The sequence below is a fragment of the Neodiprion pinetum genome, chromosome 2 (genome assembly GCF_021155775.2).
Source record: "Neodiprion pinetum isolate iyNeoPine1 chromosome 2, iyNeoPine1.2, whole genome shotgun sequence".
NCBI classification, from domain to species: domain Eukaryota; kingdom Metazoa; phylum Arthropoda; class Insecta; order Hymenoptera; family Diprionidae; genus Neodiprion; species Neodiprion pinetum.
Window position 1 is genome coordinate 27604370 of NC_060233.1, and position 15205 is coordinate 27619574.

Genomic DNA, 15205 nt, shown 5'->3' on the forward strand with positions numbered 1-15205 from the left:
GTTTTTTTTTTCTTTTTTTCTTTTCGTCGTATCGCTGCTTAACAGAATATATTAATTTATTTCACCTATGTTAAATAGCGTGTTTTTTTCGAGTGTCTCTCACTCTCTTTTAAAAATTATCCCTTCCCTCTTCACGGTACTGAGCTACCGAGTATATTAGCCAAGGTTTAGCGACGATAAAGATTTCGAGGCGTGTCGATCACGCCAGGCGTCCAAAAAAATCTTGCGATGTGTTTTCTAGAGTTCTGTATGAGTAATCGTCGCGGGTACCAATTTCGTTGTAATCACGGTAAGTTCTCGGTCACGGCTGCAGAGTATTAAAATATTTTGAAGGTTTTCGAATGTTTTCCACTGTTCCATTTTTCTCCACTATTCAATTCCTGTTTCATATACTACTAAAAAAGCGTCAAATCAAGATAGAACGTGCACGCAGCATAGTGAGAGAGACAGAGAAGCGTTTATTTATTCGCCCTGGGACAAGTCCCCTCAGGCGGCATATGTATAATCAAGAAAGGAAACAGAAAAATTAATAAATACGAAAACAACTAAATTAATTAATTACTACAAAATAAAATAAAAATAAAACACAATAACATTGATAGAAAATAAATAAAATAAATCAATAAATAGATAAATAGATATGTAAATATATAAAAATAAATAAATAAATAGAGAGAGAGAGAGAGAGAGAGAGAGCAGTGCCGCTACTTACCTAGCGCGCAGCGTGAACACGCAGCGTATCAGCTAAATAAGTGCGATAAGTGCGAATGGAACGTGCGCGCGCAGAGCCATGGTGTGTTGGGAAAAGTATTGTACTGTAGATTAGTGCATTATTGTAGAGGCGAGCTAATGGAGGGGAAAGTGAACGATGACGATTTTTCTCTGTGTTTGTTCCCCGGCGGCCGAGCATGTGTGTAGAAAATTCGATTGAAAAAAAAAAATTAGCAATTCTTGATGAAAAACTATGCATATTTACAACTTTGGAAATTAAGTCATTACAGGGTACATACTATTTAACGCTTCGTATGTAAGCCTAGGTCTTTCATGTCCGGGCCAAAACGGTTTCGGTTGATAATTTTCTGAAAAGGGCAAGAGGATCGCTGCTACCCCCCCCACCTAAAAAAATTTATTCAGGTGGAGGAACCGAGCTCCGAGCAGTGCTGCCAAACTTACGATAAGGACCTTATTTTTACGGTCATTTTGCCTCCTGTACGAAGATACGGACCAGTTGCTCGACCGTACGTTCAATGTACGGTCCTGGAAATATTGCGGAAATTTTGGTAATTTTTTTTGGCTAGCTTCTGATATTGCAAAAGAATCAAGTACGGAAGTATAAAGAAACTGTCGCAGTAATCTACGTTTCTTGTTATAATTTTTTAATTATTCATTCAAAAATGAAGAGAATAATGGTTTCTTCAAGTCTCCGGCAACTACTTCGTAAATGAACAATTCACAATCTCTATAGTTAGATTCAAATATTGTGGTATGTAAAAATGTCAATAATTTGATTGAAACCTGTCTGGTACTCGAGAAATGAAACGAAATCGCAGTAATTGTACGACCATGAAATATGAAGAACGAAAATATACTCCGTGAAATCTGTGTACGGTCCTGAGATTTCAAAATACGGTTCATTTGTGTTTTGAGTACGATTCCGTTGTCACCAGAGAGTTGGTAACGCCTCCGGGGTCAAAGATCCCAGAACCGTCTGAACAGTTGCTGAGAGCAGGTCCATTCAGGAGCGGATACGAAAAAGACCCAGGTTTGCAACCGGTGTATACGAAACACTCGGGTGAGCGAAAATTTTTTTGTTGCTTTTGCCGTGTTTTTGCATCAGGGAACCTAAAATTGTATATATTTTTCTTGAATGTTAGCGCAAAATGAAGCAGCCGACAGCGAGCTGAACAAGCGACAATCAAAATACTTTTGTTCAATCATGTCAAATTTAGTTTTCTACATAAGAATTGAAGAATAGAAGTTTTGAATTATTACGCTTGCAGAATGGCCGATAAATGAAGTGTTTTCTTGAAGCGAAACTTCAAGCGAAACTCTTGACGGAGAGGAAACCGAGATAATTCGTAAGCGTAAACTTACGATTCAGATCAAGTTCGAACAACACAAGCTAAGACATAAACAATTTGAGAAAAGGTTTTATAATTGTACCGTTCAGATTCCTGGATTTTTTCTGTTTTCCAATTCTAATATTTTTACGCTCTTGTATTGTTCACCGTAGTTGGATTTTATTTAATATTTGATATTATCGTTGCAACCATTGTGCATTATTGATTTTGTTGAGGCCTTTTTCTCCGTTAAAAGTAATTACACCTGAAGGTTTCTACGGTGTTCCGATTGATATTTGTTAAGAAAGTGATGGTTCTCGGCAAAATATTAATGAGATAGCAGTGCATGTTTTGATAATGTACGGTATAATGTGATTTATTGATAAACTTGGAATTGATTGTTACTATCTCTCTATATCTAGAAAAAGATCTTGTACGCATCAAGTTAGCTGTTTATAGCCGCTACGTTCCGTGGTCTTCAATGTCTAGATCCTGCGGTCCGGGTCGCCGGGATGATTACTATAACAAAATAATATTTGAGTGTGTATCTAGAGACTCGGTTCAAGATCGAGTGAAATATAAAAAAGGGGAGGCGTTCGGAGAGGGACTGAATTTATTCTACTTTATTTATTCCTACTTTGGTAGAATTGCCGAGAGGGACATATCGGAAATTATGGAGCTTTTAGGAAATTTTGTAGCCCGATTTCAGTCGCTACCCTGATATGAGCATCTTTGACGAAGGCTGGACATCGTCTTTGCTCAACATGAAAATTGGTGATTACGAGAAATGGTTGAAGAAATCTCTGATTGGTTGAATAAATTTTTTTGACCGTAGCTTCGAACAGTCTCTGTAAATAAGGTGATGCGTAAAAATACACAAATCAAAAATGGATCATATTGAGAGTCAACTTCAGATTGAAAATTTCATCTTTCGGTTTGACAAACATATTGCAGTAAATTTGGGTTTCTGAGAAATGTACAACGTTGATAAGTTCGGTAAACGGACACTTCGGTTTACCAAATTTCTTCTTTCATACATAAAAGTCTTTTTCTGGAAAATATTGAACAAGCATGCTTCCGTTTACTGTTCAGTTGAGCTGAAATTCGAATATCGTACAGATGTCTGCATGTGCTGAGACTGTTGTACTGAAATTATATTGCCTGATCTACGAGGAGAATTAGATACAAAGTGTTTAAAAATCTTGTAATCTATCGATTTTCAGTTATTTCAGCTATCGCAATTTTTTTTTCAACACATTTTATTGTTAAATGATGATCAGGAATTTTCTTTTCAGCTCTAAGAGTTCGATACGATGACATCGTGGCAGCAGCAGTCACCAGGAACTGGATACCATCCAGAACAAGAAGGTTTTATCCCCAAAAAATTTTCCTTTCTCCATGAAATTAGCAGTCTATATTTTCTAATGAACTGCAACTAATTAACTGCAGTACCAAAAACTGTACCGCGTATGAAAGTAATATGAGTTCAAAGTCTTTTTCCCACCTGTCTTATCACCATCGTGACTTCCCGTTTGCCTACAAGGAAAATACCGATATGCTGCCGGAAGTACCGGCTACTTAGTAACCCATTTAGTATTTTCTTTTTTATACGTGATATCTTATTCCAAACAACGTTATTTATCTCTTGTATCGTTGTCGATGTTTTTTGAGGGTATAAAAAAGTCTGCTGTATTACAGAACAAATTATAAGCATATTATTTACGTTAAAATACATGTCGAAAAACCCACAAGTACCTAAATTAGCTTGACTCTGGATGCGTGATTGTAACTAACGTAACGTGTTTAATTCCGTACCGCAAGTGCATTGGTTTGACGTTGATAATTTTTATATAACTTTATATGTTATTGAAAATACTTCACTAAGCACAGATAATAGTTCACATTTCTATTGTCCAACATTTTATGCCGACGTTCTTCTGGAATGGAATTATCCTCATGCAAAATCAGCCATATCACTTATAAATTTTAAAATACTTTACAATACATACTTTGTAAACTCAACACGCTTTGTTCGGTATTAAGGAAACAGCTGAAAAATTCTCTAAGTGAAGAAAACTTTGATAAATACTGAAAATTCCCTTAAAAATACTCAGATATTCAATGTTTCAAAATATTCTCCATTATTCGTTGTAATCAGTCTTTCTAAAAACTTGTAAAATTCAGTGAACACATTTGTGAAAACGAGATTGATTTTCGTCAAATTTTTGTTGTTTCGACAAACAAATTCCAAAAAACCATTGACATTAAACATAACATATGCAGTTTTTGTCTAATTCTATGTATGACGTGACTGATTCTGTAATGAATTGAAATTTTTGCGAGGTTCACAGTTTAATTTTAAATATCTATGGACAAATTAACGGACTTGAAATTTAAATCTCTCATCCCTCTGACTCGTTCGAATTCTATGTGTGTTTCACACAATAACCGAATTCCATTTCTTTCGCGAATAACAAAGTGCAAAAGGGTCTGTTAATAATATTGATGCGATTAGCTGATGATACATTTAATTCTAGAGCCGAATATGAGACGTCCGCCGGTAATCATAGGATATCCTGCTAATTATGTACACCCACCACCATCGCAAGGAGGCTATAATCCAGGATATCCACCCGCGTTTCCAGGAGGAAACCCATCAGGTATACTTAATAGTAATCAGTCTCCCACTCAAGTTAGTATAGACAACTATTTCCTGGAACCTTAGTAATTTAACTTCTAATTTGAAGCTCCCGATTTCATGATACCAATAAATCCACTGCAGGTCAAGTGCCACCAAATCTTGGGACACCGTATATTCCACCACTCCAGCAGGCCCCTGTATACATTATAAATATTGCCGAAGATCAAACGGAGGATGAATTCAAACGATTTGATTTCAGTGAAAAATCTGTAAGACGTGGTTTCATCAGGTTCGTCGAATAATTCTCAATTGCCAATTTCACATCACCTTTACATCATACCACAGTTAAATGAGTATAATAAGCATGAAAATTGAAAATCACTATCTGCTGTTCAACTTTTCATCGTGATCAATGTTAACTTTTACGAAGCGATGACTGCATGGATTTTGTTTTTTTTTTTTGGTTTCTTTCAGAAAAGTATACGGAATATTGATGCTCCAGCTTCTCGTCACCGTTGGATTAATCTGTCTGTTTCTTTACTACTGTCCTCTTAAGAAATTTGTCTCCTATAATTCAGATATAGTCATGAAAGTGTTCCTTATGATTATTGTTGCAATAATTATGTTATTAATTGCAATGAGTTGCTTTCCGACCTTGAGGCGCCGGGCTCCGATCAACTACATATTGCTATTTTTGACCACTGCCCTTTTGGGAATAATTGTGGCCAGTGCGGCAACCTTATTTGACTCTGAGGAGGTAAGTTAATAGCAGGCCTGACAATAACTTGGTGGAAAAATCCGTTTTCAAAACTAATTGTTCGTACTCCGTACCTCGACAGCTTTTCAAACAGTGCTAACATCTGAGCCGAACATTTTTCCTTTCCACCCTACACAAACTGTCACACTTCATTTTCGTGATTTTCAAAAGCAGCTTTCCAAATATCTTAATTTAATTTGAATAATTCTCGATACTCGGATGAATTATCATTTTATTTGTTGCAAGGTCGCTTCATTCGTTGCAGTAAAAATTTTATTCTATGCAAGTGTTTTTCCAAATGATTACAGGTATTGATAGCAGCCGGTATAACAACAGTCGTGTGTTTTGCCGTGACAGTCTTTGCTTTCCAAACAAAATGGGAGTTCACCGTGTGCAACGGAATCCTTTTCGTTTTCTTAATAGTTCTGTTACAATTTGGGATAGTGATAGCCTGCACGAACTTCGAAACCCTCAACGTAGCTTACGCCTCATTGGGCGCGCTTATTTACTCTGTGTATCTTGTTTTTGACACACAAATGATGATTGGTGGCAAACTAGGTTACAAGATTTCCCCCGAGGAATATGTTTTCGCTGCTCTGAACCTGTATCTCGACGTGATTAACATCTTTCTTTACATTCTACGTATCATAAGCTGTTCTGGTTCTTAGTTTAAAATGACATGATTTATAATATATGCGAATTCGAATTCCGACTCGAAGGAAGCTATCAATATTTTGATAATACATTGCATGTTAATGATGCTGGATGCAGATAACAAAGATTATTGACTCTCTTAAATATACGCTAACAGTTTCCTTAGCAAACCTAGGAAACCGGGATCGATTGAAATAAATAATACATACGTATACTCTGGCGATCCTTATTGTTTTACTTGTTTGTCATCGCTCTAACACGAAGATACTCTTGAAAAATAAATGCTGATTTATGTATGTATTTACATTCGGACAGCGAGAAAGAGGCGCTCATTGTGCGGTCGCAATAACTTATCTCCTATATGATGAATTTATTGAGCTGTGATTCAATTTATCGTTAATGCTTAATGTCTTGCTTAATTTCGTTCGGCCCTTTTTCAAGCAGTCACCTTAATTTCCTCGCACCTTCTTTCCTTTTGAACTAGGAAGCGATTGGAGAATTTTCTTTTCGTTTCATAGACGATTATTTATTATTACCTCTTTTTCGTTCAAAATTGAATACGTTATTCAGGCGTGAAAATAATTTTTCTATTTTTTCACTAGCTTCTCCTGGATTTAGGTTTTAATGTATGGGGTATTCCACGTCAAAGCGAACGGTCGGTTTCCCTGACCCATTTTAATCTGATTGTCCTTTCACACGGTCAAAGTACACATTGAAACGATGAACTTTGAATTTTTTCACGACAACTCATCCAATAAATTAATTTCAACAACGTTTTGATTTTTCGTGCCTACGTAGCTTAAAACCTGAACGATGTATGAAAAAAGTTCGTTGACTAAAAATTTAGGTTCTCTTGTGAACTTCTCGAGAGCATTTTTTCGGATTTTTGATACCCCGTTTCGGTGTAGTTTTGATTCAAAATGCGCTCAAATTATTCCTAACTGAAAAGTACCCTAATCGAATCGGCTACAATTTATACACAGCGTGCCTTCTTCAATGCGAAAAGTTGTCTGAAAACTTCATACTGGGCGGTGCAGTGGTTCGGAAGATATATCGACAAATATTCACACAGTGGCGAGAATTCGGTTCAAACTTCGCGGCGCGGCAAGCTATTTTCTTACCCTGCGCGTGGCGCTGCTGCGCACTGGAGGGCGATCTTCAATTGTTACGCGTTTTGTTTACAACCTCAGTCGGCGACTTTTTCTGGAGAAGTATACTTTATTTATCATTTATCGCGATTCCTGACATGATATGTGAGTTCCGTACTGCCGGACAACACTTTTGAAGCATATTCGTCCAAGGTAAGAATTCAACTATGTGTCGCGTATCGTGATACCGATTGTATAACTTTCACCGTTCCGCCGCCACATTACAGTACGTATGGATGAGAAATTTCCCAGATCCATGGACACTGCTACTTGTAACTTTTGAACTACTTTTCCGCCTACTACGAAACTTATAGACAATCTTTGGTATTGAAAAAGACGTGCTGTGTAAAAATTTCGGACAACCCGATTAGGGTACTATTTTGATACAGAAGATTTACGAAGATTGTTCACGAAAACTATTCTTCAACGGGGCACGAAAAATCGCATAAAATTATTTTTAGTTATTTCATACGAATGTGCGAAACTTTTGCCTAGGAACTTTTTCCATATGTAATCTGAATTTCAAGCTATGTTGACTTGAAAAAATGATAGATCGTCAAAAGCTGATTTTTCGACTAGCTGTGGTAAAAATATGCTTGGTCAGGAAAATTTGAAAAAATTCAGATTTGATGCTTTCAATACAAACTTCAAGCGGGTAAAAGGGCGCAAACTTTAAAAGTGGTCAGCGAAAACATCTCGTTTTTTCGTTCGATTCGACGTGAAATCCACCATATGTAATGTAAAGTTTGCGGTTTTTCCTAAAGCCACTGGCTCGTGGAAGTTTGTTCGTGTGAGTAATTCTTGATTTGAACGAATTTGAATTGATAAAAAATGAAACGTACTCCTCATTTTATAGCGTAACGAAGGCAGCTTCTCACCCTGTCTATTTGAACAACATAATGCGAGCCATTCGCATTGCGAAACAGTGAAATCGCCGCCATCTTATAAAGCCAACGACACCTGTGACGTCATATTCGTAAGTTGTCAAGTATTTTCACCATGACAACGTTGCCAACCGCGTTTCGTTTGCGTTTATTACTAAAATTGAATGAATTTATGAATTCATTGATGAAATCGTGCACAACTTTGACAAACGGTTTTCATTTTCTAATCTCCCGCGCATAAAGTAGGCTGTGGTCCTCCAAAATGACTGCCGTAGCATGCAAAGAACAGGCGGTCCTTTATCCAGTGTAGTTGTATATCATATCAGCGATCTTAGCCCTTCAAGATAAAAAAATTTACGTGGCTGCTGCGCCAACCGTTATTATTGTAAAAACAGATTTTCTCCACACGTCAACTCGAGTGTATGTATTCTTTTGAATATGCGATTCGGTCCTGTATTTTCTGTGTTTCACGTGGTTTCACTGCATTTGCCTCATTAATCGGAGGACGTCTTGTATTTTAAAATAACACAAAAGCAACAACAGGGATAAATAACTACTTCAAGTTTCACGGACACGGGCAAGGTGAATCAAGGTCCGTAGATAGACGAGTTGGTAGAGAAAAGTCTTAGCACGAGAAATTTTCCGTATATACAAAATTTGGCAACTACAATTCCAGACTATAATATAAGATCTACACACTATACACAAATTGGAACAAAAATGGCGACCATGCGAAGAGCTTCCCTTGCCTACTCATCTATCTACGGATCTTGGGTTCTACTACCGTCAGTAGCCGCATTGTCACAGATTTGGTCAGTAGAAACATCAAAGCTGCACTCTATCACTTGGTAGATAAATCACTGGGTGATAGAGTGCCGAGCCTGTCGTGCCCAAGCCGTAGTCTACGAGTTTTTATAGCTATAGACTGGGGCGTGAGCCGTGGTTGTCTATCAGATTCTGGATCCTCGGACAAATGTTATCGGACACGGATGACTCAGTGCCCCCCATGGATTCATCTGTTTCGTCATTGCTGTAACTATTCGAGTCTATTCGAGCTTCTAAAAGGCAATCAAATTTTTTTTAGATTTTTCCTGCCCCCCCGGGTGCACCTAGAGTTCCTTAAATGATGATATTTTAATAACTGTTGCGAGATTTTTTAAAATAATGAAAAAGCTCACATAAATTCAAAGCAGACATTGAAGCATAAAAACTTTTCCTTTAACGTCGTGCAAAACTGCCATTCTATTGATCATAATTCTGTCCAAATGTTCAGTTTCTTTGGATGGCTTTGCCGTATCATTTCATGCGAATAATGGTAACAGTAATAATGCGTTACCTTGGATATAATTCAATGTATAAAATATTCCGATGTTGATTGTTCTTATTATTAAAATTCGTCACTTCCCCAACACTCTACTCTCTAGGGTGAAAATTCGTCTGGGTGAGTAAGTACGATAATGGCATTCCGTTCTTATTTTTCTTTGGCGTATATACGATTCGCTAAAATATCCCTCAAGCGCGGATTCCTCGTTGTACAAATATATCCTAAGTCTACCGAACCGAAAATGTTTCTTTTTTTTTTTTAATTTCTTATTCCGTCTACTTTCTCCACTCTACACACAGAGCCTGCTGATTGATGGGTAGAATCTTTCATCGCGACTGATTCCGTTGTTGCGGGGAAGGAAATCAATCATGCGTGATCGTATAATCGTGCCGACTGACTCTCGCAGGGCTTACAGCTTTACGTAAGTTTCTCCTCTCTTCTTCTCATTCTACTTTTCACTTCCTCTCATCTTCGAATTTCAAATCTTTCAACACCTCTAAGCGATCCTGCGTATCGGTGAGGCTGAAAGTTCCGAAGTAGTACGACTGCAAGTAGTAAGAAAATTAGACAGGTGTAGAAATCTAGAAGGATCAGAAAATGATAGGTTCATTATATCGAGTTTCAAAAAACGTAACGATCCGTTTTAGAATTTCGAACTGTAGAATTCTGGCGGTTCCATATTTCGGCCATTCGCACTTTGATCTTTCTACATTTTGAAATTCTGTGAGATAAAGTTTTTGTGTCTTTGAAAAATTGATACCGTGACTCTCATATTTTCTGATTTTCCAACAGATTTTACTTCCATTAAAAAAATCAAGGATGGTGGTAAAAAGGAAATCCCGACACACTTCCATTTCTTTCATTTTGTTTATTAAGACGATGTTGTTTAACACGTATAGACAATACTTGAAATTATATGTACTGCATGTTAATATAGATACCTTATCGGGTACATTCATACGTGTACGGTCACGGACCGATTCGTTATAGCACTAAGAAATAACTATACATTCATATCGCTATATATCTTTTCATTTCTACCACACAGAATAGGGTCAACTGTTTTCCGCTGAATTGGTGGTGCAGTTTAGTAAAAAATTGGTCCAAGCAAAGTATAACAACTATCAAACACAAGCTTAGAAAGTTTAACCGAAATTTATCAAGTTCAATTTGAACGAAGTCATGTCCAGTTGATAAAAAAGATATCTATAACATAAATTGCGAACAATTTTTCTCGTCAGTTGACTTACGAAGAATTCATTATCCAACGAAACGAGCAAGAATTCATCGTAATTGGTCAGACTTCATAGGTTATACAACAGGATTCCAAAACAGACCAAGACTTCTGTCATTTATTGAAAAAACGACACTATTCTAATACGGCTATAACGATAAATAAATCTCAGCTGTTGCTAAGAGAAAAAAAAAATTTTATCGCAAATATGTACACGATATTTTCGTCGTCAAAACGAAAGATTTTTTTCATTGGGCTGAAAAATTGCGTAGGTATCCGAAAGAGTAATTTCCACTTGACTTCATCTGTGTGTTCCGAATTTTCGAAAGTCAACTCATGCGTGATCCCCTAATTAAATGCGTGGGTACGTTTCGCCAGTCCTCAGTTACACGGCCTCGTCTGGATTAAAAAGCGGCTGCTTTATGCCTAGGGAATTTTTCTTTTACCTTTTACGAAAGTGCGTATACTTAACAGTTTACAGCTTGCGTCGCATTACGGCTCGTTACTAGCTAACTGCTCGTATTCTCGGTGTTAGACTCGAACGATTTGCGCGAGTAAGAACGGGAACTGCGTGCGGAAATTTTTTCTCCAGCCAACTCCTTGACCTATTAAATTTGCCAGTTATTAAACGCGTCGCGAGTCGTCCCAACAGCTCGAGAATTCTAAGCACGATAAACGGCAAGAGAATGATCATTTTACACGTGGATTATTACCATGGGTTTATCATATATGTATGTACACAACATTCACGGATTCACTTACATGTTCGCATCATCACCGGGTCTCTTGCCTCTCTTTTTTGATTTGCAATTTTTTGCAAAAAAAAAAAAGAAAAGAAAAGAAAAAAAAACAAACTTTGACACCTGGTAATATGCAAAAATTCTAAACAATATCGACAAGTTTTTCAACCACTTATGTGCGATTATACGCGCGTACGTATCACAAGTTGACATATACGTACAGTTATTATATTTTATAATACACGCGTACGATTCAATACGAGACAGTGTATACATAGAATATAAATATAATACATATGATTATTGAATATAATCGTAGCCCTGATGAAAATTATTCCGTCAAAATCGAATTTGATCAGGAATTATTCTGAAATCTCGAAAGAATTTTCAAAATATTATTCCGACTAAACGCAAGGGTGATTAAACGCTGAAATCCAATTTTAATGTTTAGATTATATGTACAGAATTTTCCATCAGAATTTGTTCCTTTTTTTTTTTTATACATGTGAAATGACATAAATATTACTTTGATTTTTTCGTGGCATATATTTTATTTTTCCATCGAAGCCGGTTGTGAAAAAACTTTCACCGAATCGAGTGCAATTGAAAACACACACGTTACACGCATTCAAACAGTAAACCGCAGTCGTTCCCATAAATTCTAAAACACTCGATGAGTAGTTTCTTTTTTCCTCATATACGTATAATAAAGAGACTTGGTAGAGTCTCGTGCCAAGTGCATCATTCAAGGAGATTGGTTGGGTAAAGTCGTTCCTTTTTATTGATTTTATTACTAGGTATTTGTGCATTCATTATTCGTAAAATTATTGTATTCTCAAGCTACGATGATCTGGCTAGAATTACAAAAATTGTACTAAATTTTTAACGAAAACTTGGATACGTATGATCTATTCAAAATCATTTCAAAACATAAAAAAATCTAGGAAATCCGTTGTATTTCAGTCATTTTATTCGTAAGATATTTTTGCGCGAAGTCCCTGTCACGGATTTTCTTTGTTTTTACTTGTCAATTAAATATTACCCTTTGTTAGTTACAATCGATATTGATGCGATATTGTAAAATTAAATACCGAATAACGTATCCACGATAAAAAAAAAATTGCGACCGCACGTATGCAGAAAACAATATTGTTAAACAAAATGAGCTATCGTCATAGAGTGAAGTCGAACGAATTTGCGATATTACCAACGATTTTGAGGCGATTCAAAATGAAGCATCGATATCTAGGCCTTTGTTAATAATTTTATTATTTTCTAACATTCTATTTTCAAATTAATCTTCGCACCCTAAGAATATAGTAAATTGACAAACAGTCAACGTACGACCGTCCCGTAATACGATAAATAAAATGTGTCGATTTTTCGCCAACCAAACTCTTCGACATGACCGTATTCAGGTAAGCAAAGGGGCGGAGCGAAGGAGAGGACAAGGGAGAAAGGGAGAGACAGAGAGAGAGAGAGAGAGAGAGAGAGAGAGAGAGAGAAAGAGAGCTGGCGAAAGAGGCGAAGGAGCCAAGATCCGGATCCTCCGAAAATGAATCCTGCAGCTGTGCCGCGTCCTTTTTCTCGTACCTTTTCACCTCTTTATCACACCGCATCTTTTCATATTTTCCGTTCCCCTTCTTTCATCACATTCAATTTTCTCATTCTTCTTTTCATTCGTTACCCTAATATTCGCCCACTGCAAGATACATCGTATATTTATTTAGGTATGTACAATTCGAGGACCGTCAGGCTGGTTCGCCATCCTCATCGCCCAGCCGTACAAGAAGCTCGCGTCACGCCGATAATTCGCTCACACTATCTTGTCGCGACATTTGCAAGTGGCTCGGCAAAATTGACGTCTTTCGTAGCCCTGCTGCGTGTCGCTTTCGCAAAGCCAGTTCGGCCACGTCTCGTTCAACTGCCGACAATTCGCCCAGAGGTCGGCCCAAGGACACGCGTTCTTGCAGAGCTTTCCCAGACGGCAGTGATCCTTGCAAGCACTGCACGACGGCCCCTCGACGTAAGGCGTGCCGAGTCGCTCGGGATGATTTCCTCTGCGCAACAAACAATTTTTTTTTCGTCAAGTCAATTTCTCCCACGTTCTGTTACAACATTTTTACACCTGCAAAAAGAAACTTTGGCCAATAGTTGTACAGCTTCCGAACGATCATTCCGAGAGCAAAGTTATATCGGACTTTTTACTTTCTCGTACGATTATTTATTCAAGGTATTTTTTATTTTTTTTTTTCATACCGATCATGCAAACATTGATTTATAACAAATTAGTCCCTAATTTAGCGAGCCGTAAGTTTTAAACCGTGATTTTTAGAGCAATTTCTGTGGAACTGTTTTCTATTGATCGATATTCGGTTACCTATTAACACCATTGTAATTTTTTTTTTTTTTTCTTCACTCTGAAAACTGTCGTGAAATCTTGAGAAGAATTTTAACGAATTCTCTGTTTTTGGAGAAATTTGCAATACTGAATTCTGTATCTGTATTAGATTAGTGGGTGGAGCTGCAGTGATTTTGCAGGTGTAGAAATCTTGATGGTAGTATTCATCTTTTTCCAACACGATCGATGGCGATTGTTAAATAAAGAGGGAGGAACGCAACTACAATGAATAAAGGAAAATTGGGAGAAATTTGGATCTGGGAGATTGATTCATTGATTAGAGACCGTGAATCGATTGATGTGAATACATACTGTTTATAGAAATTATCACTTTGAATGGAATCGGTTTATCAGTATTTGATCAAACGTGGGAGTTTTCCGTGGGATTAATCGACGATTTTGATTGATTTCTTTTTCGATTAATCGATTAATGGCCGGTTTCGCTTGATCCGAATAACGATTAATCGAAAAACTCGAATAATCGATTAATTCAAACGGTTTAGTAAATTTGCGAACTAAATTACCCAGAATCGATAGAGACTCGGTAAATTTAGAAAAAAAGGTTAACGAATCGGGAAACCTTACTCTCATTTCAAACACGCAACGACGAGTATAATTAGCAAACTATCAGCAATAATTAGTACGTAATACATCAGTTACAAACAATCTTGAGTAATAATGAAATTAAATTCTTGAGAGATTAATATTTCATGAAACAACACCAATTTCATGTCGAAAGAAATAACAATTCAATCTGAGATGTGAAATGAAATTTTTTGATGGAATAGAATCTGATGTACTAAATACTGGTTCTATATTTTTAATTGAAAATTAAATCCAAACAAAACCGACACCACGAGCTTTGAAAATTATTAGTAAGTAACTGTTGAAAAATATTCAGTAGTTAAAACGAGTGTTATGAAAGTGTAAGAGAGCGCGAAGTGAGAAGATACGATTTCCAAAAATGTTCGTTTTCGGTCAACTTCGAGAGTTTATTCCTTATTATTTCTCATTTCATTGAATCGCCAAAAATGTAGTTGGTACGTCTGAATATAGTAGATACGTAAAAAATGACAATGGAAAACGGTAGGAAAAAGAAGAAAAACAAGCGTACTCAAATTACGGCTAATATGAGTTTTTCAGTCATAATTTATTCGCCCGGGGGACGATTTTGGATAACCTTGATCCACGTTCGAGGGGAGTCATCAAAGCACTTAGTTACGCGCTAGGAATGCGTAACAGCGCTGCGGAATGTTCAAGAAGCGTTCCAGCAATGCCGCTAATTTCCCTCGATTCGAAGGGGTTAACCGCTTTCCAAACTCCCGCACACCGGTTGTTTACAACATTTACAGGAATTTTATC

At 37.0% G+C, this 15205-nt stretch overlaps 2 protein-coding genes across 9 annotated transcripts in view; one reads left to right on the plus strand and one right to left on the minus strand.

Annotated features, from left to right (window-relative positions):
• Nucleotides 1-4605: 4605 nt before the first annotated feature.
• LOC124212281 (protein lifeguard 1-like) lies at nt 4606-6256 on the plus strand. Its single transcript, XM_046612171.2, has 4 exons — nt 4606-4720; nt 4843-4990; nt 5176-5458; nt 5767-6256. Exons 1-4 carry the CDS (start codon nt 4606-4608, stop codon nt 6124-6126), a joined length of 906 nt encoding a protein of 301 aa, XP_046468127.1. The 3' UTR covers nt 6127-6256.
• A 4060-nt stretch (nt 6257-10316) lies between these two features.
• Nucleotides 10317-15205, minus strand: part of LOC124211741 (cysteine-rich venom protein DIS1) — an 87102-nt gene continuing 82213 nt past the window's right edge. For all 8 annotated transcript variants that reach the window (XM_046611099.2, XM_046611098.2, XM_069133496.1 and 5 more), the window contains one exon: nt 10317-13502. In XM_046611099.2, coding sequence (XP_046467055.1) covers nt 13259-13502 — 244 coding nt within the window. In that variant the 3' untranslated portion in view covers nt 10317-13258. The remainder of the gene's footprint in view (nt 13503-15205) is intronic.

What these genes read in the sequence shown, in the direction of transcription:
- LOC124212281 (XM_046612171.2), top strand. Translation starts at nt 4,606, where the DNA reads ATGAGACGTCCGCCGGTAATCATAGGATATCCTGCTAATTATGTACAC. An exon ending in GTAAGACGTGGTTTCATCAG is followed by an intron (nt 4,991 to 5,175) that starts GTTCGTCGAATA and finishes GGTTTCTTTCAG; the next exon opens with AAAAGTATACGGAATATTGA. An exon ending in CCTTATTTGACTCTGAGGAG is followed by an intron (nt 5,459 to 5,766) that starts GTAAGTTAATAG and finishes AAATGATTACAG; the next exon opens with GTATTGATAGCAGCCGGTAT.